This window comes from Oncorhynchus mykiss, chromosome 25 (genome assembly GCF_057628025.1).
Source record: "Oncorhynchus mykiss isolate SJ-2025 chromosome 25, ASM5762802v1, whole genome shotgun sequence".
NCBI classification, from domain to species: Eukaryota; Metazoa; Chordata; class Actinopteri; order Salmoniformes; family Salmonidae; genus Oncorhynchus; species Oncorhynchus mykiss.
This window is the reverse complement of record NC_143046.1, coordinates 51,647,873-51,672,211: the sequence shown is the minus strand read 5'-3', so window position 1 is coordinate 51,672,211 and position 24,339 is coordinate 51,647,873. Positions and strand designations below refer to the sequence as shown.

Below are 24,339 nucleotides of genomic sequence, written 5' to 3'. Positions count from 1 at the left end.
TCCATTCCTTTTCCACCAGGGAGCACGCAGGCTCAGCATAGGCAGGAACTGTGGAGGTCCAGGCGCATCTTCTTCCTCACTCCCCAGGTGTTGGTGAACGACCTGTCTCGAGCCACCTGCCCCGCGCTGCACGTCAAGTGTGTGGTGATTGACGAGGCTCACAAGGCACTGGGGAATCATGCCTATTGCCAGGTATCTAACACTTAAAACCATACCTGAGAATGTTTCTGCCTTAACTAAGGTAGTTTGTGTTGAGCTTTACATTTATGTCAATGACCATTACAGACCAGAGGTAAGCTATTTCACCACTGTTCTATAACTGATACTGGCTCCAGTTACCACCAGAGGGATTGATTGATTGATATAATTTATTAGATGATTAAAAGTAATAGGCTTGCCCAGCCGGTGACGGAATGACATGCATACAAGAGAACACAATAAAGCCCAGATGCTTATTTTCATTGCTGTCCTCAAAATCAAATCAAATCCTATGTTATTGGTCGCATACACGTGTTTAGCAGATGTTATTGCGGGTGTAGCGAAATGCTTGTGTTTCTAGCTCTGACAGTGCAGTAATAGCTAACAAATAATATCTAACAAGTTCACAACATATACACACAAATCTAAGTAAAGGAATAGAATTAAGAGTATATAAATATTTGGGCGAGCAATATCAGTGGCATAGACTAAGATACAGTAGAATACAGTATATACATATGAGATGAGTAATGCAAAATATGTAAACATTATTAAAGTGACTAGTGTTCCATTTATTAAAGTGGCCAGTGATTTCAATTCTATGTATATGGGGCAGCAGCCTCTAATGTGCTAGTGATGGCAGCAATAATTATCAACAGCAGAGGTGCCTGTTTGAGAGACCTTGTGAGAAAAATACCCCCAATCAAACCGCCATGTTATTTCTCAGATATTGTTTTTGTGACACCTTAAATCTATTCTCTAGTGACTGTTAAATTGCGGGAATAATAGCATGTTGTCACTGCTTCTCTCCTCAGGTGGTGAGACAGTTGGGGAGCCAGACTCAACAGTTTCGCATCCTGGCACTCAGCGCCACGCCAGGTGGAGACACAAATGTGAGCAGCACAGCCTCTTCCACAACACTGAGGATGTTTACAACTATTATTTTGACCTTATGATGCTTTCAAAAGGGTATTAAATGGACTAACATGACATTATGCACTGGCATTCTGTAATGATGTACCACTTCAACCATTTACAAGAGAACAGAAATTATATTCCACCGCAATAGTATTCACATTATGTAGGATTATCACCCAAATGACCTACTTCCTAGAAATCTATCAACTCACTCCTGACTGTCTTCCTCTGCAGTCAGTGCAGCAAGTCATATCCAACCTGCTGATCTCCCACATTGAGCTGCGGTCTGAAGAGAGCCCTGACATCCAGGCCCACTCCCACCAGCGCAGCCTGGAGAAGGTGGTGGTTCCCTTGGGGGAGTCGCTGGCCGGGCACCAGGCCCTCTACCTACAGGTAGGCACCATAGATCCTCTCATATCAGACTTGGTGGCACAGATTGTTTTCCTGGAAATGTGATGTAGCTTATGTCAACTAGAAAGGTAAACAGTGTTCCTATCTGTATGACAGCTGTAGAGCCTTCCAAGACACAATAATAACATCTATGTTTTGTTAGCTTTTTGAACTTTGTGGTGAAGGAGTGGCCTTTTGAGGCTGGTTCCCTTTTGATCCTGGGTTATGTGATATTTGTGTTGGTGCACTGTCACCATCATCTGGCTGAGATTTGTTATTGCAGGATGTTTTTTTTTCAACTGTCCCGTACTTGGGAGTAAACATTCTCTTTTGCCATCTCAGTGTGGTACAACTTAATTCATTATTTCTAACAATATAGTGAGAAGCTGCATACCAGGGTGCACTGTAGTTGTTTGTCAATGTGCCCATTTCAGACTAATTGGTCTCAATTGGCTGGAGTGGTAGAATGTTGTGGCTGTAGAGCAAAGGGCCAATCCACCAGCTACTCATCCAGCACTGTAGCTCCAACCTCAATCAGTGTCACCTGTCAAGCCACTGGAGCTGAAGTGACTGGCTGCTATGCGAATCAGATAAATGAACGCTCCGATAGGTGCTCCCCATGATCCAGCATTCCAGACAGCCTCTGGCGAGGAGGAGACTGGACCCGTGTGGTGCCGCCTGTAGTTGGTACACCTCTTGTCTGATGTGCTGAATTTCCAAAGTTACTCTCATGGTTTATGGTCTAGACAAGATGCCATGGCCTCAACATTGACTCACTCAAAGTAGGTTTGCCTCGGCAAGCATCTCCTCTATGGTCTAGACTAGTTGCCCTCAACATTGACTAACAGTGGTATGTTTGCCTCTCCCTGGGCGCCTCATTACATAGTATCAATGTGACAGCCTGAGCCTACTTGAGGCTCCATGATATATTGTGCATGGGATCCCGCTTGTGAGGGATTGTGTTTCACACAAGTAATTGAGCCCACAATTATTCCCTAGTCATGGGAAAGAATATTTATTTCCGTTCCCTCTTTTGTAGGTTATGTATTTTGAGTGGGAATTAAGTCATTTGGCAGACATGTCAGATGTTCCCTCTGGAGATTTCCTGCTCTCTCAGGCACTGAACTGGGGCTTAGTAACCTCATATGCTCCCATCTCACATTCAGGTTTTTGAATAGCCTTCAGCATGGTGCCATTTCCATGCTCACTGGTGCCAGATAGGTTTGAAACTCAACTTTACAGCTGTGGATCTGCTTTCGTGTGTCTGAACACGACTAATCAAGCTTTTTTGTATACTGGTAGTCTGGGTTATTATTGGGAAATGTCCATCCCCACCATCATGGTTGAAATCACACAATGCAGATTTAACTGGAACAAATTGGTTAAAAGGTGCGTGTTATATCACTATGCTGATCATAAAATGATGGGGACGACAATTTCTCAGAACTACATTTAGACTGGACTTGGCGATTTGAAGTGATTGAGATCCTGTTGGTTTACATGCTGCTGAATGTGGTACAATAAAGGTTATGAGTGGTCATTAACCTACACTGGGCAATGAGAAAGATGATCTCCTGAACAAGTCTTCACACCGTGATGATTTGACGTACAGTACTGTCTGTGACTGACGTCGTCACAGCTACTTTACTGTATAGTCCGGTGTTAATCAGTATAGGCCTAGTTCTCCTCTAAAACAAGAATGATAGATCTATGTATTGTTGAGTCAACAAAATAGATATGATACAAATGATCACTTTGACGTTAAATTAATCCACTTAGTCATTGGTTTTATTACAAAATATTTGTGAAGATAGAAAATACCTCCTAAAATCTTATTTTGAGTTAATGGATTTTTGTTTAAATTGGGTTAATTGTTAAATGCTGTGAACTAAAAAGAACTTAACTTTTCTTACTTAGAATAAAAATACTAAACACAGTGTGTGTATGTATACACGATAGGTGGCTCTATTTAAGTGCTCTATGCTTTTCCTCTCTTTTCAATGTTACTTGTTACCTGGCACTGCTGATGAGAAGCGTGCACAAACATTGACACAAAGCAATGTCTGGATTGGAACCGTATGTAAAGAGATAGAAAGAAGTAATATTGTACTGTAGTTTGAACATCGTCTTTAAGCACGGTTTTTCTGTATCAAAAAGAGGCTTAGTTGGTAGGCATAGCAAGGGAACGGTCAGGCCGTCAGCGTGGCTGAATTCCAGAGAATTTTAGAGCCCCCCCCCCCCCATCTAGCAGATTTTTTTGCATTTAAGCTGATTTCCAGCAATTCTAGACATTTTGCCATGCACCTGAGATATTTTGCAGTTTAAAGCACATTTCCTGCAATTCTACATCCTGCCATGTAGCGGAGAGAATTTTGCAGTTTTAAAGGTAGACTTAGTGTTATGATATAGATGCAGAAAGTTAACAGCATAGTGGGTACATTTCCGCTCTTTTGGTTCCGTGGCGCCCACGCTGTAAGAGTGAAGCGAACCCGTGCACATGTGCAGATAACTGTGTATAACTGAGAGCGAAGTCTTGCATCTTGCTCATCTCAATATTTGCGCTGCTGCTCGTGGCAATGTCATTTAGCTGAGTCTACCTTTTTAAAGCTAATTTCCTACAGTTCTATTGCATTTTGCCATGGCTAATGTGTTACTATGCTTTAAAACAATCTATACTGCTAAATGAATAGTTTAAACATTTTTTTACATTTATTTCCTTTAGGTGATTGTTAGTTCTCAAAAATAAAAATAAAATATAGGTCCATTATCTAGTTTTTTTTAGTAGTTTAAGTTTACACTGAAATAATTTTTCCATCACCCAAAAAGTTATCAGCCCAAATAATATTTTTCACTGTTTGGACTTAGGCAACCTGAAAAAACATTTAGGAAACCCTCCCAAGGATTAATGGCAGAAGGAACCCCGGCTTTAAGAATGAGGAATGCGTTGACGCCGATCATAGAGAAATGTAGTAGGCATCAGATAGCATGCTTGATTGTCATACAGCAAAGGTCAGTGATTTTGGTTTGTAGTAATACTTTTTTTTTTAATGTTTTTTTTTCTCTCTTTCTCACAGTGCTTAGGCGGTATAGCGAGGTATTTGGAAAAAGCCACGATGGTTTTTCAATACTGTCAAAACTATTTATTGAATATTTGTACCTGCAGTCAACTTAGGAGATAAAGCAGGTTATGTTCTTCATTTCACCGGTCACATTATGAAGCTTACCGTAGTTCCCCAGAACAGTTGAGCTAATCATTTTTCGTTTGTAAATAGCACAATGGGAGAAAGCTAGTGCTTGTGAGTCCAGCTGTGTATTTGGTTTATCTTGTTAGTTAGCTAAGTAAGTGAATGGGCAGGGCATCATATAGTGCTAGCTTTCTGCCGTGTTTGAGAAGTCAAAGCGCTTTGGATGGGTATTTTGATTTCCTTGCATTTTTTTTTTTTTACCTTCTCGGTCAGTCTACTCCTGCCCCCTATTTATCCGAGCGAGGCAGGCAGACCCATTGCCCTAGCGACTCCACATAGATACCGCTGTACACATACCACTCCCTTATGACAAGCATGCTTCAAAACTTTGTTCATTTGCACAATGTCACATTTGTTCACATTCACTCGTAAATGTCCAAACTGACAAAAAGACATTCGGTAGCTACTACCTATACTTGTTTAACTTTGAGCTGGATTGCCTGTCTTTGCGCTCGTTAGCATATTTACCTAGTAGCTGCTATTGAAATTCACTATTAGTTTGTGCTAATTTTGTTAGCCTTCTGGTAATAGATGCACAATGGGCATTGTTTTAGTGCCCCCTTGTGTACTGGCGGTAAGACCATAAATCCCGGGATGAGAAAAGGACTGTTTGACGATATGAAAATCTGGATTGACTGTTGGCCGTTTCAATGCATGTTTATACAGTTCTGTGTCTGTCTATATGTCGTTATGTTGGATCTTAAGTGTGTCCTTGACATAAATAAAATGGCCTGCTTTACATACATTTCTTCACTGCTAATAAATCCACCCTCCTATCGCATTAAATTGTCTAAAGTTGGTAGTTATCATGGTGAAGATTGCAATTAGGTACCCCCCACCCACCCACCCACCTAATGCTGACAGGAATAGGTGTCATCGTTCAGGATTGTTAATTGCTTGGTAAAGATTCAAGTTCTTTGAGGTTTACAGTGACTGGTGCAAGAATTACATATCCACCCACTTTTCACAAAATTTCAAGTAAACGTCACTTGTCTCCTCACCTTTCGGAGGAGGTCAAGACTTCTCGCGGTCTAGTGTTTGGCCTACAAACTATGACCCCTCTAAGGTGAGACTCAAAACACGTTGATGGTTTTGCGCTAAAAATGAATGGAGGTTAAATATAGTATACACTGAGTGTACAAAACATTTAAGGACACATGCTCTTTTCATGACAGACTGACCAAGTAAATCGAGGTGAAAGCTATGATCCCTTATTGATGTCACTTGTTAAATCCACTTCAATTAGTGTAGATGAAGGGGAGGAGACATGTTAAAGACGGATTTAAGCTTTGAGACATAGATTGTGCAGTGGTGTGAGGTACTTAAGTATTTTTTTGGCGGTATCTGTACTTTACTATTCATATTTTTGACAACTTTTACTTCACTACATTCCTTAAGAAAATGTACTTTTTACGCCATACATTTTCCCTGGTCTAATTCCCACACTTATCAAGAGAACATCGCTGGTCATCCCTACCGCCTCTGATATTGTGGACTCACTAAATGCATGCTTCATTTATAAATTGTTGGAGCGTGCCCCTGGCTATTCATCAATAAATACAAATGGTGCCATCTGGTTTGCTTAATATAAGGAATTTGAAATTATTTATACTCACTTTTGATACTTCAGCATATTTTAGCAATTACATTCTACTTTTGATATTTAAAATCAAATACTTTTAGACTTAAGTAAGATTTTACTGAGTGACTCACATTTACTCGAGTCCTTTTCTATTAAGGTATCTTTACTTTTACTCATATGACAATTGGGTACTTTTCACCACTGGGATTGTGTATGTGTGCCATTGAGGTTGAATGGGCAAGACAAAAGATTTAAGTGCCTTTGAAAGGGGTATAGTAGTAGGTGCCAGGCACACCGGTTTGTGTCAGGAACTACAACCTGCTGGGTTTTTTCACGCTCAACAGTTTCCTGTGTGTATCAATAATGGTCCACCACCCAAAGGACATCTGCCAACTTCGCACAACTGTGGGAAGCATTGGAGTCAACATGGGCCAGCATCCCTGTGGAACGCTTTCGACTCCTTGTAGAGTCCATGTCCCGACGAATTGAGGCATTTGAGGGCAAAATGCGCGGTGCAACTCAATATTAGGAAGGTGTTCTTAATGTTTTGTACACGTGTGTGTATGGAAGTAGTTTAGTGCCTAAAAAAAGGGGTTAAATGTGTCAAAATATAACCTGTTTCCAGTAGAGGTCGACCGATTAATCGGAATGGCCGATTTCAAGTTTTCATAACAATAAAAAATCTGAAAATTTGGACGCCGATTTTTAATCTTTATTTAACTATGCAAGTCAGTTAACACATTCTTATTTTCAATGACGGCCTAGGAACGGTGGGTTAACTGCCTTGTTCAGGGGCAGAACGACAGATTTTTACCTTGTCAGCTCAGGGATTCAATCTTGCAACCTTATGGTTAACTAGTCCAACGCTCTAACCACCTGCCTCACGAGGAGCCCACCTGTTACGCTATTGCAGTAAGAAGCTACGGTAAGTTGCTAGCTAGCATTAAACTTAATCAATCATAATAACTAGTTATAACTACACATGGTTGATGATATTACTAGTTTATCTAGCGTGTCCTGCGTTGCATATAATCGATGCAGTGCGCATTCGCGAAAAAGGACTGTCGTTGCTCCAATGTGTACCTAACCATAAACATCAATGCCTTTCTTAAAATCAATACACAGAAGTATATATTTTTAAACCTGCATATTTAGCTAAAAGAAATCCAGGTTAAGCAGGCGATATTAACCAGGTGAAATTGTGTCACTTCTCTTGCGTTCATTGCACGCAGAGTCAGGGTATATGCAACAGTTTGGGCCGCCTGGCTCATTGCGAACTAATTTGCCAGAATTGTATGTAATTATGACATAACATTGAAGGTTGTGCAATGTAACAGGAATATTTAGACCGTTAGATAAAATACGGAACTGAAATAATATTTTTTTTGTTTTCGAGATGATTGTTTCCGGATTTGACCATATTAATGAACTAAGGCTTGTATTTCTGTGTGTTGTTATAATTAAGTCTATGATTTGATAGAGCAGTCTGACTGAGCGGTGGTAGGCACCAGCAGGCTCATAAGCGTTCATTCAAACAGCACTTCTGTGCGTTTTGCCAGCAGCTCTGCTGTTTATGAATTCAAGCCTATCAACTCCCAAGATTAGGCTGGTGTAACAATGTGATGTGAAATGGCTAGTAAGTTAGCGGGGTGCGCGCTAATAGCGTTTTGAACGTTACTCGCTCTGAGACTTGGAGTAGTTGTTCCCCTTGCTCTGCATGGGTAACGCTGCTTCGATGGTGGCTGTTGTCGTTGTGTTCCTGGTTCGAGCCCAGGTAGGAGCGATGAGAGGGACAGAAGCTATACTGTTACACTGGCAATACTAAAGTGCCTATAAGAACATCCAATAGTCAAAGGTATATGAAAAACAAATGGTATAGAGAGAAATAGTCCTATAATAACTACAACCTAAAACTTCTTACCTGAGAATATTGAAGTTTCATGTTAAAAGGAACCACCAGCTTTCATATGTTCTCATGTTCTAAGCAAGGAACTCAAACGTTCTTACATGGCACGTATTGCATTTTTACTTCTCCAACACTTTGTTTTTGCATTATTTAAACCAAATTGAACATGTTTCATTATTTATTTGAGGCTAAATTGATTTTATTTATGTATTATATTAAGTTAAAATAAGTGTTCATTCAGTATTGTTGTAATTGTCATTATTACAAATACATTTTAAAAATCGGCCGATTAAATCGTTTTTTTTTTGTCCTCCAAAAATCGGTATCGGCGTTGAAAAATCATAATCGGTTGACCTCTAGTTTCCAGATCTCATCTCTCAGATATAAGACACTTCAAAACAAACTTCCAGTAGATGTTTTTCCCTGTATGAATCTGTAATTCAGTGTGTTTATGGGCTAATAGCAGTAAGGCCAAATTCAATGTTTCATCAAATAATTGTATATTTTTGGGTCCTAAAATCGAATATCTAAGTGATCCTTTGTATGACCATCTTAAAACAATTCCATATGTCAGCTTAGTAGAACCCCACCCCCTTCCAGGTTTAGACTCTAGAGGATTAATGGACCCAAATGATGCAGCCTTGCTCAGAACTGGTAATAAGGACCTTTTTCAGCAAAGTCCCAAAGTCTCTTCTCTTTCTAAAATGGGAAGGGGTTTCCATTAGGGGTGAATCGGTAGTGTCAGATAAGGACGGGGTGTTGGGTGGGTCAAGTTCAGGAGGAGAGGTCAAGGTCAGGCTGGCCCTCAAGGCTGCTCCAGGAACCAAATCTCGTTCTGTCGGTTTACCGCCGCGGGGTTTGTGTAGCCGGCGACAATGAATGAGTCATTCACGCATATGGCGGGGGAGTCGAGCACTTCCGCCATGGTGCGGATCTCGTTGATGATGGTCACCTCGTTCGTAGCACCAGCGAAGGCCCTGGAGCGAGAAAGGGGCACATAGGAATTTAATGAGATTTGATTCAAGTAATGGAGCTGTGCGTTTTAAGGTATTTTAACCTCCCTACCCATTCTGCTGTATAAATTCCAATGAGATTGTCCAGTACAATATGCCATGAAAGTGAATGTCACAATGGGCTAAATGGAAACACGACTGGAGCCACTTTGTCATATTTGGAAGCATTTAAGCTAGTTAGTCTCTCGTGACTGACTTAACAAATGTTTGTGTCCAATAGAGTAGCTAGCTAGTTACGTACATGTGATTTGGTTCCGAGATTCCCAGTAAGCGAACTTCTTGGCTAACTGCAGGCCGAAACAGTTTGCCAGAAACTGAACTTGTTCATGCCTCAAACTGACAAAGTGGCTCCAGTGATGTATACAATTTGATGTTAACGTATCTACTTCCATATTGTATTGCCATAAAATGTATCAGGCAGCACAACATAATCGCCAACCTTGTGTATACAGTAGTGGCAGGCCATTCCTCAATGCTTATTTCAGTGTCAGAAGGCTGGGGTGGCTGGGCTTGGTATTCTGTGGGCAGGTAGTAGGCCACAGTGACGTCACTGGACAAGACCGAGTGGTTCTCGTCCGTGCGGATCACCGTCAGGATAGGGATGGTCATACCCAGATAGGTACCTAAGGACAGGACATGAACAACCAAGAATCTGCAGTAGATTTGGCTAAACAAGGATGACGTTTGAAGAATAAAGACTCGATGACTACTGTAAAGGCTGCTTTGGACTCACCTGAGGAGTTTTGCTGGCAGATGTATCTCATGAGCTTCATGAAACCGTAACAGATGCTCTGCTCGTAGGTGTCCTCGTGAACCGTGATGCACGCCCAGTGGGCCTTCTCATAGTGGCGTTTCTCATAAAGCACGTCCCCACACTGTATAGACAGACAAAGGCTCATGAATTTGGCTGGGTCACTATTAATGATGCGTGGATCAGCGGTTTGTTCACCCGCCCGCAATTGCTAATAACCCATCGAGTGGCCCAGCCAGAGACCGACTTGAACCTGATCGAACATCTGTTGAGACATGAAAATAGTTGTGCAGCGACGCTCCCCATCCAATCTGACAGAGCTTCAGAGGATCTGCAGAGAAGAATGGGAGAAACTCCCCAAATACAGGTGTGCCAAGAAGACTTGAGGCTGTAATCGCTGCCAAAGGTGCTTCAACAAAGTACTGAGTAATGGCAGCGAGCTTTACACCACTCCAGCCGAAACTTGGCATTGCATCTTAGGCTTGTGTGCTCAGCCATGGAGACCCATTTCATGGATTTCCCGACGAACAGTTATTGTGCTGATATTGCTTCCAGAGGCAGATTGGAACTCGGTAGTAAGTGTTGCAACTGAGGACACCGTGAATCTTGGAGGAGGTGGTGTGGGAGTGCTTTGCTGGTGGTACTGTCTGTGATTTATTTAGAGTTCAAGGCACACTTAACCAGCATGGCTACCGCAGCAACCCCATCTGTTTTGGGCTTAGTGGGACAAAAAAAATTTTCAACAGGACAATAACCAAAAACACACCTCAAGGCTGTGTAAGGGATATTTGACCAAGAGGGATCAGATGACCCGGCCTCGACAGATGACCCGGCCTCAACCCAATTTGGATGAGTTGAACCGCAGAGTGAAGGAAAAGCAGCCAACAAGTGCTCAGCATATGTGGGAACTCCTTCAATACTGTTGGAAAAGCATTCCAGGCTAAACTGGTTGAGAGAGTGTGCAAAGCTGTCAATGGCAAAGGATGGCTACTTTGAAGACTATCAAAATATTTTTATTTGTTTAACACTTTGTTACTACATGATTCCATTTGTTATTTCATAGTTTATGTCTTTACTAGTATTCTACAATGTATAAAATAGTAAAACAATGAATCAAAACCCTTAAATAAGTAGGTGACCAAACTTTTGACCGGTATTGTAAATGTACAGTACATAGCTACCTCAATTAGCTTGTATCCCTGCACATCAACTTGGTACTAGTACTGCCTGTATGTAACTTATTTTCTGCTCCTTATCTATAGCCATGTTATTTTTTTACACATTTGCTGTATTCCTCGGTGTCACTATTTTTGGATTTTCTCTTTAACTCTTCATTGTTGGAAATGTACCTGTAAGTAAGCATTTCACTGTTAGTGTACATCTGTTTTCTGCAAAGCGTGTGACAATTGCCTAGAATTTAGTGTGAATTGTCCAATAATAAAAAGTTAATAAAATTAGCAGACTTAGTGTAACATACATTTTTAGTATGTGTGATCCCTGCAGCCAAACAGAACCACACATTTTACAATGAGTCTTATTGCTGGGCTGGCAGAGTAGATATTGTTCGTTGGTGAATATGTCAGATGATAGACTTGCCTTCTCCTTATGAGTGATGAGGGTGAAGGGCACGCGCTCCCGGTCGTGTTGTCCGTTGTTGTTGCTGGTGATCTGCTGGATGGGATCGGCCATGTCTGTTTGAGATAAAAACAGACTTGGTTCATTTTTATCGAGTTGCTTCTAGTAGGGTCGTCATAGTCCAGGACCTTCATGTTTTTGGGTAAGAGTGGGGAATTTTGCAACCCTACCTTCAAGTACAACAAATGTGGAGTTAAGCTGTATGCTTGATGACAATGCTGTAGTGCTACTAACAAAACACCCCATTTTCTTACATTTCCGATCCTGACTTGGGCTCCATAGATTCAGAAAAACGTTGTTGTCTGCCAACCTGCCTAATAGAGGTCAAACTAGTTGAGGCAGAGGCCAAGGTGCTGAAATATAGACCCCTATGGCATGACTGTAGCTAGTAGTAGTACAAGAAGTATTGGTTTCCTATTGCAGTCTATAGACTATAGTCGCCATTCCCAAACTAGGGGTCGTCCGATATAAAAATGGGGTCGCGGGAGAATTTCCAAAATCCTGAAGGGGAAAAAATATACATGATTTTGAGAGACAATCTTGTGTGGTTAACCTTAATCTAATAAATTATTCAAATTTAAAAGATAAAATTAGATCACTTGAATCATTCCCACGGTGAACGGCTAGGCCTGCTATGCTCTGAATCCACACACTAGCGAACAATGCCTCCCTTCCCTCGGCTGTGCATGTTTATTACAGAAAACAGCATCAGTAAGTTTCCCACATGAGTAATGACTGCTCGCCTCCAAAGCTTGAAAGAGCATTTTGGTACCTACTTCCCAATCCGCTTGACTATGATCATGGCTCCGTTGACATGCCGGTAAGTGAAATCGAACTGTCAAGTGGCCGAATGCTGCTGACAACGCATTCACTGGTCACTTAGGAGTTTGTGTTTGATTCAAAGGGAATACCTGCCGCCTCCCTCTGTGCTTTAATGCAGCGGTCAAAACTAATGGGAAACTAATGAGTGTTCAAGACAACTGGGAACTCGGGAGAAAAGAAACTATCTGTGGGAAAAATCTTTTGAACAGTCATCCAACTCTGGCCTCATTTTAGAGCTCCGACTTTCCGACCTGAAGATCAGTGACGTCATGATTTGACCTCGTGTTCCCAGTTGTCTTGAAAGCACCATAAAACTCATGGTACCCTTCGCCAGCTCATATCTGTGTGAAGCTGGATTCAGTGTGCTCGCCTGCATTAAAATCAAATATCGATCCATGTTAGATGTAACGCCAGACTAATTTCCAATTGACTGTCATAGCCCCACATTTAAAAGTATGTGACGGTGAGTTGAGAAGACAATCAGAAATACTGTTAGTTTTTCAATTGATGGCCATTACCCCAAATCAAAAAGTAAACATTGGTTGTTAATTACATTAATTCCATTTCACATGGTTGGGGTCGTGAGAATCTGAGAATTTTCAGTTATCAAATTGGGGTCGTGGTTCAAAATAGTTTGGGAACCGCTGGCCTATAGTGTTCAGTCTACAGTAGGCTTGGGCAGTATCCAGATTGTCATACCTTCATATCGACGTTGTGTCATCCCGGGATGTTTTGCAATACCGGCACTGAACACAAGGAGCACTAATTTCATACCCGACAGCCTCTGGAATCCAAAGGTTAGCGATGCTAACAAGTACATGTAAAATCCAATAGAGAATGCTAACGAGCGCATTGGAAACTTTTTACGGTTCTGACCTAAATTATTTGCAGGACAGACATCCCAGCTCATAAAATATACAAGTAACAACAAAAATGCTACTTAGTTTGCTGCATGCACAAAACAATTAGACATCAAGGCTCTTGATTCAGGAGGGGTTTCTCTACTGTTACCAAACAAAGCTTGATTTGGGAAGAAGCTCACCACTTAGCACGATAGCTAACTAGCTACTAAATTAGCAAACCAAATGCACAACTGCAGGGCATTTAGAACACTTTAGGCAGGTAACTTAGTTTAAGATATCTAGCTGGAAATCATTTCATTCGATATTAACTACGTCACCTGGCGCATGCTGCACAACAGTGAGTGACACGCAAGGCGCCGTTCTCTCGTCGTTGTGTGCTTGAAAACATACCACTGACTGGGAACTACAGGTAAACTTCCTAATGTGACCGGTGAAATGAAGAATGTAGTCTTCTTTTGGCTTATCTAACGTATTGCACAAGTTGACTGCAGGTATTTACTTAAAGCAGCTATAAATAAAATAAAAATAAATTAAGTATATTGTGTGTGTATTATACCACCCAAGCCTATGAATCTGAGTAACTGGGTAAATCAAGATGTATCCTAGGCCTATTCTCAATACAGGTGAATGCATATTCAATAGAAGTGTGCATGCATTGAGTTATTTAGCTTTTTTGGGCTGACGTCATCTGTAAAGCCATGAAAATGTGTTTCCCTTCCGTGTATCACTTTTTATTGTACTGATCAACATTTGCATAAAGTAGATTATTTTATAATTCCCCATGACAGAGGAAGAACCATTTACGCCGGTAATATGGGTCAGATCTTTAGAAACCGGCAGTTTGCTGCATTAATGGTGCAAGCATGGCGCTAATAAGTCTGTGCTCTGGAAATAATGGTACAGCAAAGCCTTACAACAACTAAAAAGTAATTTAATATAGGATTTACTCCTAATATTTTTGATAAGGAGGGTCATTGTTTCTTTAAGTGCCCCTTAGAACCAACTTCTCTGGTTTAAAAACAGCATAAGGGGCATATTTTATTTGTTATTTTGCAGATGCTCTTATCCAGAGTGACTTATTTTATTTAACTAAGCAAGTCAGAACAAATCCTTATTTACAATGACTGCCTAGGAACAGTGGGTTAACGTCCTTGTTCAGGGGCAGAACGACAGATTTTTTTTTTACCTTGTCAGCTCAGGGATTCGATCTAGCAACATTTCGGTTACTGGGCCAACGCTCTAACCACTAGGCAAACTGCCGACATACAGGAGCAATTAGGGTTAAGTGCCTTGCTCAAGGGCACAGACAGAATTTTTGCCTAGTCGGCTCGGGAATTTGAACTGGCCCAACACTCTTAACTGCTTGGCTACCTGCAGACGTGAGTCAGAAACATTCATTCTAGTGTCAAAATTGGCTACAAAGTGTAAATAGGATAATGTTGGTCATAAAGCCAGTCTCATCCAAAACAGAGTTTTGTGAGCTCATCACAATTTACTAGAGGGCTGGATTACAATCATGCCCAGTGCCCAATAACACGAGAGAATAGGGCTGGGCCCTATATACCGTATTTGACTAAATACTGTATGGCTGCACGAGTCGTATCAGATATCTAATTGCTATTGGGGTGGGGGGGGTGGGGGGGGTGGGGGGGGGGGGGCCTTATTGCAATTGCAATTTTTGAAAATTTGGTAATTCCATCATATGGTTTAAACAAGTGTCAGGGTAGAGAACAGTAATTATAAAATGAGATCTGAATGAATACATGGTGTACTAACTGAATACAAAACCAAATGTTCTACTAGACTAGCGTAATAATCCACGAGTGAGCTCTGTTTCAACTTCTCCCTTCATTTATAACCATAATCCTAACTGTCTGCAGCCCAATAGTGTGAAAGATCTCTCAATCACAGATGACCTCTAGTGTATGAAGGGGTATTGTGAGTGAGTGCTAGGCTATAGTACAGTATAGCCTAATCTTTTAGTGGAAATATGTTTATTGACATTTCTATGTACAGTTCAGAAACTCCTTCAATCGAGTGTTGCGCAAACCAAAGTGTAGTCTGTCAGTGTTTTACTATGGTGGTATTACAATGGACACAGACGGGAAGATCTTAATAAATTGACAAACACTTTTTGAGCACCATTCAAATCCCAAGAGCGAGTGGGGGAGTGGGCAGAGGTTTACTGTGCAACATTGTAACCCACAGTATTTCAGGACAGGATTTAATAGCCCAAGCTTTCCCTTAACCAGAGCAGGTTAGGCTATAGCTCATCTGTTAAGCCTTTTAATGCCTCAACGGTGGCTCCATGCTAAGTCTCCAGTTAGTTAGTCAGAGGAGAGAGGGAACAGGCAGGAGTCGCAGCCTAACTGGAACTCCATAAGCAGCATACCATAACTATAGTGTTCAGCAGCCTACACATCCAAACAAAAGGGCATTCATTCCTAACCTGTGGTTTTGACACTAGCCTACTTCAACCTGGGTTGTGTTTAGGGCTGGGCGATATGGCCTAATAATCATATCTTTATTTTTTTTCTAACTGATGGGCGATTTCACGATATATACAAAATGATGTAGACACCCCTTCAAATTACTGGATTTGGCTATTTTAGCCACAGCTGACAGTTGTATAAAATTGAGCACAATGCCATGCAATCTCCATAGACAAACATTGGCAGTAGAATGGCCTTACTGAAGAACAACGTGGCACCGTCATAGGATGCCACCTTTCCATCAAGTCAATTCATCAAATTTCTGCTCTGATAGAGCTGCCCCGGTCAACTCTAAGTGCTGTTATTGTGAAGTGGAAATGTGCAGGAGTAACAATGGCTCAGCTGCGAAGTGGTAGGCCACACAAGCTCACAGAATGAGACCACCGAGTGCTGAAGTGGTGGGTTGCAACACTCACTACCGAGTTCCTAATTGCCTCTGGAAGCAACGTCAGCACAAGAGCTGTTAGTCGGGAGCTTCATAAAATTGGTTCCCATGGCCGAGCAGCCGCACCACAAGCCTAAGATCACCATGCGCAATACGAAGTGTCGGCTGGAGTGGTGTAAAGCTTGCCGCCATTGGACTCTGGAGCAGTGGAAACGCGTTGTATCACGCTTCACCATCTGGCAGTACGACGGACAAATCTGGGTTTGGCGGATGCCAGGAGTACGCTATCTGCCCCAATGCATAGGCCAACTGTAAAGTTTGGTGGCAGAGGATTAATGGTCTGGGGCTGTTTTTCATGGTTCGGGCTAGGCGCGTTAGTTCCAGTGAAGGGAAATCTTAACCCTACAGCATACAATGACATTCTAGATGATTCTGTGCTTCCAACTTTGTGGCAACAGTTTGGGGGAAAGCCCTTTCCTGTTTCATCATAACAATGCCCCCATGCACCAAGCAAGATCCATACAGAAAATGGTTTGTTGAGATTAGTGTGGAAGAACTTGACTGGCCTGCACAGAGCCCTGACCTCAACCCCATCGAACGACTTTGGGATAAATTGGAACGCCGACTGCGAACCAGGCCTAATCGCCCTACATCAGTGCCCGACCTCACTAATGCTCGTGGTTGAATGTAAGCAAGTCCCTGCAGCAATGTTCCAACATCTAGTGGAAATCATTCCCAGAAGAGTGGAGGCTGTTATAGCAGCAAAGGGGGGGACCAACTCCATATTAATGCCCATGATTTTGGAATGAGATCTTCAATACTTTATCATGTAGTGTTTCTCTAAATAAGCTTTCTTGTACAATTTTAAAAAAGGTCAAATACACTGCATTTGACAGTCAGCAATAATCTCTAATGAATTCAGAGCTTGTGAAATTATACATAGAATAATTAAATGAGTGGGTTTTATAGTTGAAGGCTAAATATAAGCCTATGAAAAATGCATTACAAATTTACCCAGAACCATGCACAATGCACATTCAATAATAATGACTAACTTCTTGTAGCAGGCATTAGAAAATAGACACAGGTCTTAAACACACGTGCTAGTGAGTAGCCAGCTAATCGTTTATACTTCAAGTTTAGCCAACTTGGATCTATTTGCTAACAAAGGTAGAACAGTTGCATTGTTATGAACACATCCTTCTGTCTCCAACTGTTTGAAAAGCATGCTTGTCCACTTTCTTCAGATGTGAAATCAAGTGGCCTACCTTTCTCCGAATGAGAGTATCCAATTCCTTTATATAATTGTGTTTTATGCTAATCGATCATCTATAAAACAGACTAGACAGCTAGAATAACAGTCTTCTGCTAAAATGCTGCTAGCGGAACCGCACGAGACAAACCAAGCATATATTTTCCAGAATCTATGTTCATTCATACTAGTTTTTAGTAGTGTCTGTTCTACTCGCAATTTGAGGAGTTGAAACGTAAAAAGGGTGTTAAAAGGTTGAATTCTTTATTACAGTAAAATGTCTCAATGTGTTTGTTTCCATATGACCGCTTTTCTGTTGGACCAAACCTCAAATGCAAATAGCGAGTTCAATCCGCTTGTCAGAGAGGAAAAAGTGATCTCTCATCTGTTTTTCTGTAAGTGGCTTGGTGTGTGTGTGTGTGAGAGAGGGAGAGAATTGGAAGGTACACAGCCTACAAGCTATTGCACAGAAGACGCAAAAAAGATGACCAAAAAAGACAACAAGTGAACATAAACGCTCATAAAATAAACTTTATTCTTACAATATAGGCTTTTGGAATATAGTGCCAAAACATACATTAGAATTAATCTAATTCATTTGATATCGCGCAGCCCTTTTCATTAGGCAATACATTTGAGAAAACCAACTCAAAAACACAGAGGGGCTGTGGATATGTCCAATAATGTTTTAGTAGTGTGCCCTACTGAACACAACCCCAGACTGCAGGATTGAATTGCTAGAATCGAGATAAAACAGTGATACTAGTCATGCTCAGAGGTTTTGGCTCGACTCTGGCGTGTTCCCTACTGAACATACATACTGCCCTACTGGACTGTAGTGGAGGGGATACCTAGAATGTAGACTGAACAGCAGTAGTACTATTTAGGCTCAGAGGTTTTGACTTTGCTCTGGGGACAGCAGCATAGACAGCCCAGTCTGGGTGTACCCTTTCAGCCCTCTGTCATTTTGCTGCTGGCTGCCTGCTGCAAACCCAGTCTGCATTCCAGACGACCTAGTAGGTCAGGCAGAATTTTGCTCCGTTTCCTTTCAGAAATATAAGCAGTTCTGGGTACAAATCGGGGTCGCAGTACAGCCAGCCATCTGGCTTGTGTGTGCAATAGGGGGCCTATCCTTTGTATGTTCAACATTTCAATTGTTAATACTTTCAGTTAGGACTCTAAGTACCACATTCAATTTTTTTACAGCAGGGGTATTCAAACATGAGTCAGCAGGGGTACTGCAGAGGCTCTGTAAATGTTTTAAGTGGAATTTTATTTTATCAAAATTATCCATGCCTGTCATCCCCACGAAAACAAACACTCCTCACTGATAACATTACAACCTAATGGTAAATCTTGAATGGGGGGCAGTTTGACCTGAACATTCACTGACCCCTGATCAGCCCTATTTCCCTCTCCTTGTATGCACAGAAATGATTGTCCCTCAGGGATGAATACAGTTTTATTGAAATGTAACTCTTTTTCCATTTCGTTTTTCCACTGACTTGTCACCGGACCATTTTCCCATCTTCAAGATTTGTTAGGAAAACGATTTCTTAACAGATGCATTTCTTAAAATGTCATTGGCATAATGTGTTGAAGAGATATGAACAGTGACCCCGCATGCGGATGCCTGCCAAAATGGCTTGCAGAGTGGTAATCTGTTGGATCAGGGTTTGTTAAATCATTTTAAAAGTGCCTCTACTGACCATGAGGGGCAAAAGGATCAGGGGCTTTAAGTGAAATCTGTCATGTTGCTGCTACAAGCACTCATTTTACTAGGCTAGCCCCTCATTTTCACACATGACATTAGCATTATTCACAGCCTTGGATTTCATGTAGCTCTAGTACATTATACATGTTTAATACATTTCAGTGTTCCTTAACTAGCCTAGTGACAATAGTACCGTTTTTGTGAATGTATACATTGTCTTGAGCCCTGATACAATGTGTCCCGTTTCTTGGCTGGGACACAGCACATTACCCACAATGCACTGTTTTGACAGCCGTCAACATCGACACTGGTTTAAGAGGTTAATGATGATCACTGTATGTCTATTTGTGGGAAAAAAGTAGCGTTCATTTGTTTTGTGTGTTAATGATGATTTCTGGCACCCTGATGACGTGACTACAGGAATAGTTCGAGTTCGCGGCAGATCTCTCACGCAGAACTAGGTCAATCGATGAAACGGGAATAAAAACAAAAGTAGCCAACTTTGCACAATTGTTGTCACAATAAACGGCGTCAACCGTTTTGTTTATACTGTCCATATAGCATTGCCACAACATAATTGCCCATACAAAATCCACTACTTTCTAAATTCGAACTGCACAGTGTGTGCTCTAAATCCCAAATGCTTTACCTCGAGGCACTTCGACTTGGTGTCCTCGAGCAGCGTCCTGCCAGTAGCGCAGCAATCGGTCTTGCTGCCCTTCGTCCTCCATCGTCTCACTCTCCTCTTCCAGACTTCCATTGCCCGAATCTGACAGCTGGTCTTCCGAAAAAGATTCCAGATCCTCTAGCGTGATCGTCCCAAATACGGATTCGTCTCTACCATCGAGTCCACCACCTCCATTCATTCGACAATTGCCAGGATGCATTCTCCACTCTTGGAAAAAAAAAACGTAAACGTATTTCAAAGCAAATGTGTACTGTTGGGTCTAAAGAAAGACAGCTTTTGGTGGTAAATCCGAGCTCGTTCCAGTCACAATCCGAATTTACACAGCTGTGCAACCTATATTATATTTACAGAAACCATTTCAAACTTATTCTACTGAAGTTATTAATCGTCGAAGACTGCAAGACAAATACCTTGCCTGTCATAATGCGCTGCTTTCCATAGGCTGGTGAACCTATCTTGACGTTTATAGATAGTGGAACAAACACCACATGACACCTGGCCACTCCTACTGCAAGACTTGATAAATGCTGAAGTTCATTCACCTGAACATCTTTTCCTGAATTCAGATGTTCTGCGTTCCCTTTGTCATAAACAATTGCTATTTTTTTTTTTACATCGGGTAGACAGTAAATTAGGTACAAATCATGTTTTGCACATAAATCAGAGTGGGATGGTGTTTGATTTCAGTAACTGGGAGAATTGTTTCTCTCGCACATCTTTGGACAGAAATGCATATCATGAATTAATTATCTTGAGTCCATTGAGTGTGGGAGATGGGAAGGGACATGGTTATTAAAGAGTGATGAGGACATTTTATATAATCTTCTGCTCTGTAAATGTGATACATGGGGCACACTCAAAACCAGCTGGTCAGTTAGTGGTCATCTGGGGTAACTTGGCCCTAAAGTAGGACTGCAATCCCAAAAAACACGTTTGTTTATTTATTTAAGTTAAGCCTGTTGACCTCTTGACCACTTTCACTTGCGGTGATAATTATCTCATCTAACTTGGGCCATGACACAGATCCTGTGCATCGGCATCCATTGTAGACACGCAGCAGTGTATTGGCCTGTAAATTAATAGCTACAAAGAAGAAAGGCCACTCGATTGTCTCCCACCTCACCTAACTCCACACTCGCTCAGCCAATGAGGAGAGAGAGCTCCTTCACCGAGTTTGCTCTGTAAGCCTCACGGCCAAGATAGACCGAGTGGCACTCGGCTAGCCATGCTAGCTTCGCCTTCATGGGGGTGCTAGCAAGCAACCTAGGTAGAGCTTGGTATCAACAGCCATTGTCAGCAAATCCAGTAGGGGCTGAAAGTTATGGCGAGCTTTGTTTGGTCACTCACACCGCGATATCGCGGAAGATTTGCATAAAATTCCGCTTTCCCCAACTTTAGTCCCTGTTCAGCTCCCAGGCCCATGCTCGCTTCGCTCAACGGTTCCCTGCCCACTCCGCTTATCTTCTCTTTCCTTCCACTAAATTTGAATGGCTTCATAATGCCACTGTATATGAACACGAGCTGTCAGTGTTGTGGGTTGCAGTACTCACCATCCTCCCGTTCCTGCAGCTCATGAGTTCTGTCTGCCAACTGGTGGGTGTCTGAAATGGAGCTCATGGGAAAGCTGGTCTTTAGACTATAATGATAATATATGGGTTATAATGAGAATAAATAAAAAATTATCCACGTTTTGGTTGAAGCACTACACAGCTGATTCAAATAATCAAAGCTTGAGGATGAGTTGGTTATTTGAATCAGCTGTGTAGTGCTAGGGCAAAACCAAAATGTGCACCCAGGGCCCCCACCCCCTGTGCACCTTGCCCTGTTGCTTCACCTTTAATTCACTTGCTTTACCTATGACCTTTCTTCAGGTCAACGGACGGTCACTAGCATACTACACTGAACAAAAATATAAACGCAACATGCAACCATTTCAGAGATTTTACTGAGTTACAGTTCCATATAAGGAAGTCAGTCAATTTTAAATAAATTCATTAGGCCCTAATCTATGGATTTTGCATGACTGGGAATACAGATATGCATCTGTTGATCACAGATACCTTAAAAAAAAGGTGGCATGGATCAGATACCCAATCAGTATCTGGTGTGACCACCATTTGCCTCATGCAGCGTGACACATCTCCTTCGCATAGAGTTGATCACGCTGTTGATTGTGACCTGTGGAATGTTGTCCTACTCTTCAATGGCTGTGCGAAGTTGCTGGATATTGGCGGGAACTGGAACATGCTGTCGTGCACGTCGATCCAGAGCATCCCAAACGTGCTCAATGGGTGACGTGTCTGGGGAGAATGCAGGCCATGGAAGAACTGGGATATTTTCAGCTTCCAGGAATTGTGTACAGATCCTTGCGATGTGGGGCTGTGCATTATATGCTGAAACGTGGTGATGGCTGAAGATGAATGGCATGACAATGGGCCTCAGGATCTTGTCACGATATCTCTGTGCATTCAAATTGCCATCGATAAAATGCAATTGTGTTTGTTGTCCGTAGGTTATGCCTGCCCATACCATTACCCCAACACTACCATGGGTTACTCTGTTCACAACGTTGACATCAGCTAGCGACGCTACAGGTCAAGACCCTGGTGAGGACAACGAGCATGCAAATGAGCTTCCCTGAGACAGTTTCTGACAGTTTGAAGAAATTCTTCAGTTGTGTAAACCCAGTTTCATCAGCTGCCAATTGCACGCTCCCTCAACTTGAGACATCTGTGGCATTGTTTTGTGAGACAAAGCTGCACATTTTTAAAGTGGCCTTTTATTGTCCCCAGCACAAGGTGCACCTGTATAATTATCATTCTGTTTAATCAGATTCTTGATATGCAACACCTGGATGGATGGATTATCTTGGCACGGGAGAAATGCTCAATAACAGGGATGTAAATAAATTTGCGCCCAAAATTTGAGAGAAGTACGCTTTTTATGCGTATGGAAATTTCTGGGATCTTTTATTTCAGCTCATGAAACATGATACCAACACTTTACATGTTGCGTTTATTTTTGTTCAGTATACTTAGAAATAAGTAATGTATTGGGCATGCATTAGTATGAGCATGGAAACATGCACAGTCTGTCTGCTGTGTTTGTTACTCTGCTCCAACCATGAGTCCTGACATCTGCTGTGTGAAGTTTTGGCAGAAGCGCAGATGAGATGATTCTGGCGGCAAATTAACACAGAATGTTTGGGAGAAAACCCAGAAGAGAAGAAAAAAAAAAAAACCTGAATGTTTGGTCTGTCATCGCGCACTAAACATAAACATACACTCTGGTTAAGTACACACAAGTGACAGACACAACTGCTCAAAGCAGGTTTTGATTCAGGGGATCTTTAATTGTTCAAATAATTTAAAATGTATTGATCACATACACATATTTAGCAGATGTTGTTGCGGGTGTAGCGAAATGCTTGTAACAAAGTTGCTTAGGAGCCATGAACAGGGCGACCATGTCTATTGGCACCATCTTGTACCTTAATTGCTGGGCGACGTGGATGCAGCCATAGAAATAGAATCTGTAGAAGGGGCTTAAAGGGCCTCTAACCCTGGCAATTAAACTCATGATGGATTTCAATAGCTGCACACTATAAAACACCTTTGCCAGAGTCAAATAAAGAGATGTGGCTCTGACCTTCACCCACTGTGGATCATTATGCCATTATATTGTCAACAGACATCAAATTTTATTGATCACATACACATGGTTAGCAGATGTTAATGTGAGTGTAGCAAAAATGCTTGTGCTTCTAGTTCTGACCATGCAGTAATATCTAACAAGTACCTTTTGCACACGAGTGTAAAGGAATTAATAAGAATATGTACATATAAATATGGATTAGCAATGGCCGAACGTCAGTAGATGGTATAGAGTACAGTATATGCATATGAGATGAGTAATGTAGGGTATGTAAACATTATATAACGTAGCATTGGTTAAAGTGACTAGTGATACATTTATTACATCCAATTTTTTATTATTAAAGTGACTAGAGATTTGAGTCAGTATGTTGGCAGCAGCCACTCAATGTTAGTCATGGCTGTTTAACAGTCTGATGGCCTTGAGATAGAAGCTGTTTTTGAGTCTCTCGGTCCCAGCTTTGATGCATCTGTACTGGCCTCGCTTTCTGGATGATAGTGGGTGAAGAGGCAGTGGCTCAGGTTGTCCTTGATCTTTTTGGGCTTCTTGTGACATCGGGTGGTGTAGGTGTCCTGGAGGGCAGGTAGTTTGCCCCCGGTGATGCTACCCTCTGGAAAGCCTTATGGTTGTGGGCGGAGCAGTTGCCGAACCAGATGGTGATACAGCCTGACAGGATGCTCTCGATTGTGCAACTGTAAAAGTTTGAGTGTTTTTGGTGACAAGACCAATTTCTTCAGCCTCCTGAGGTTGAAGAGGCGCCGTTACGCCTTCTTCACCACGCTGTCTGTGTGGGTGGACCATTTCAGTTTTTCCGTGATGTGTACGCCGAGG

General features: G+C 41.8%; 2 protein-coding genes across 7 annotated transcripts in view; one reads left to right on the top strand and one right to left on the bottom strand.

Moving 5' to 3' along the window:
- The window catches only part of fancm (FA complementation group M), a 74,687-nt gene that overhangs the window by 1,307 nt on the left and 49,041 nt on the right, over window positions 1–24,339 (top strand). For all 6 annotated transcript variants that reach the window (XM_021584383.3, XM_021584382.3, XM_021584381.3 and 3 more), the window contains 3 exons: window positions 20–192; window positions 1,014–1,091; window positions 1,351–1,509. In XM_021584383.3, coding sequence (XP_021440058.3) covers window positions 20–192; window positions 1,014–1,091; window positions 1,351–1,509 — 410 coding nt within the window. The remainder of the gene's footprint in view (window positions 1–19; window positions 193–1,013; window positions 1,092–1,350; window positions 1,510–24,339) is intronic.
- Window positions 8,337–23,088, bottom strand: LOC110505260 (heme-binding protein 1). The gene is made up of 5 exons (XM_021584386.3): window positions 19,816–23,088; window positions 11,600–11,694; window positions 9,986–10,127; window positions 9,692–9,875; window positions 8,337–9,216 (listed from the first exon to the last, which is right to left on the bottom strand). Exons 1-5 carry the CDS (start codon window positions 20,051–20,053, stop codon window positions 9,045–9,047), a joined length of 831 nt encoding a protein of 276 aa, XP_021440061.2. The 5' UTR covers window positions 20,054–23,088; the 3' UTR covers window positions 8,337–9,044.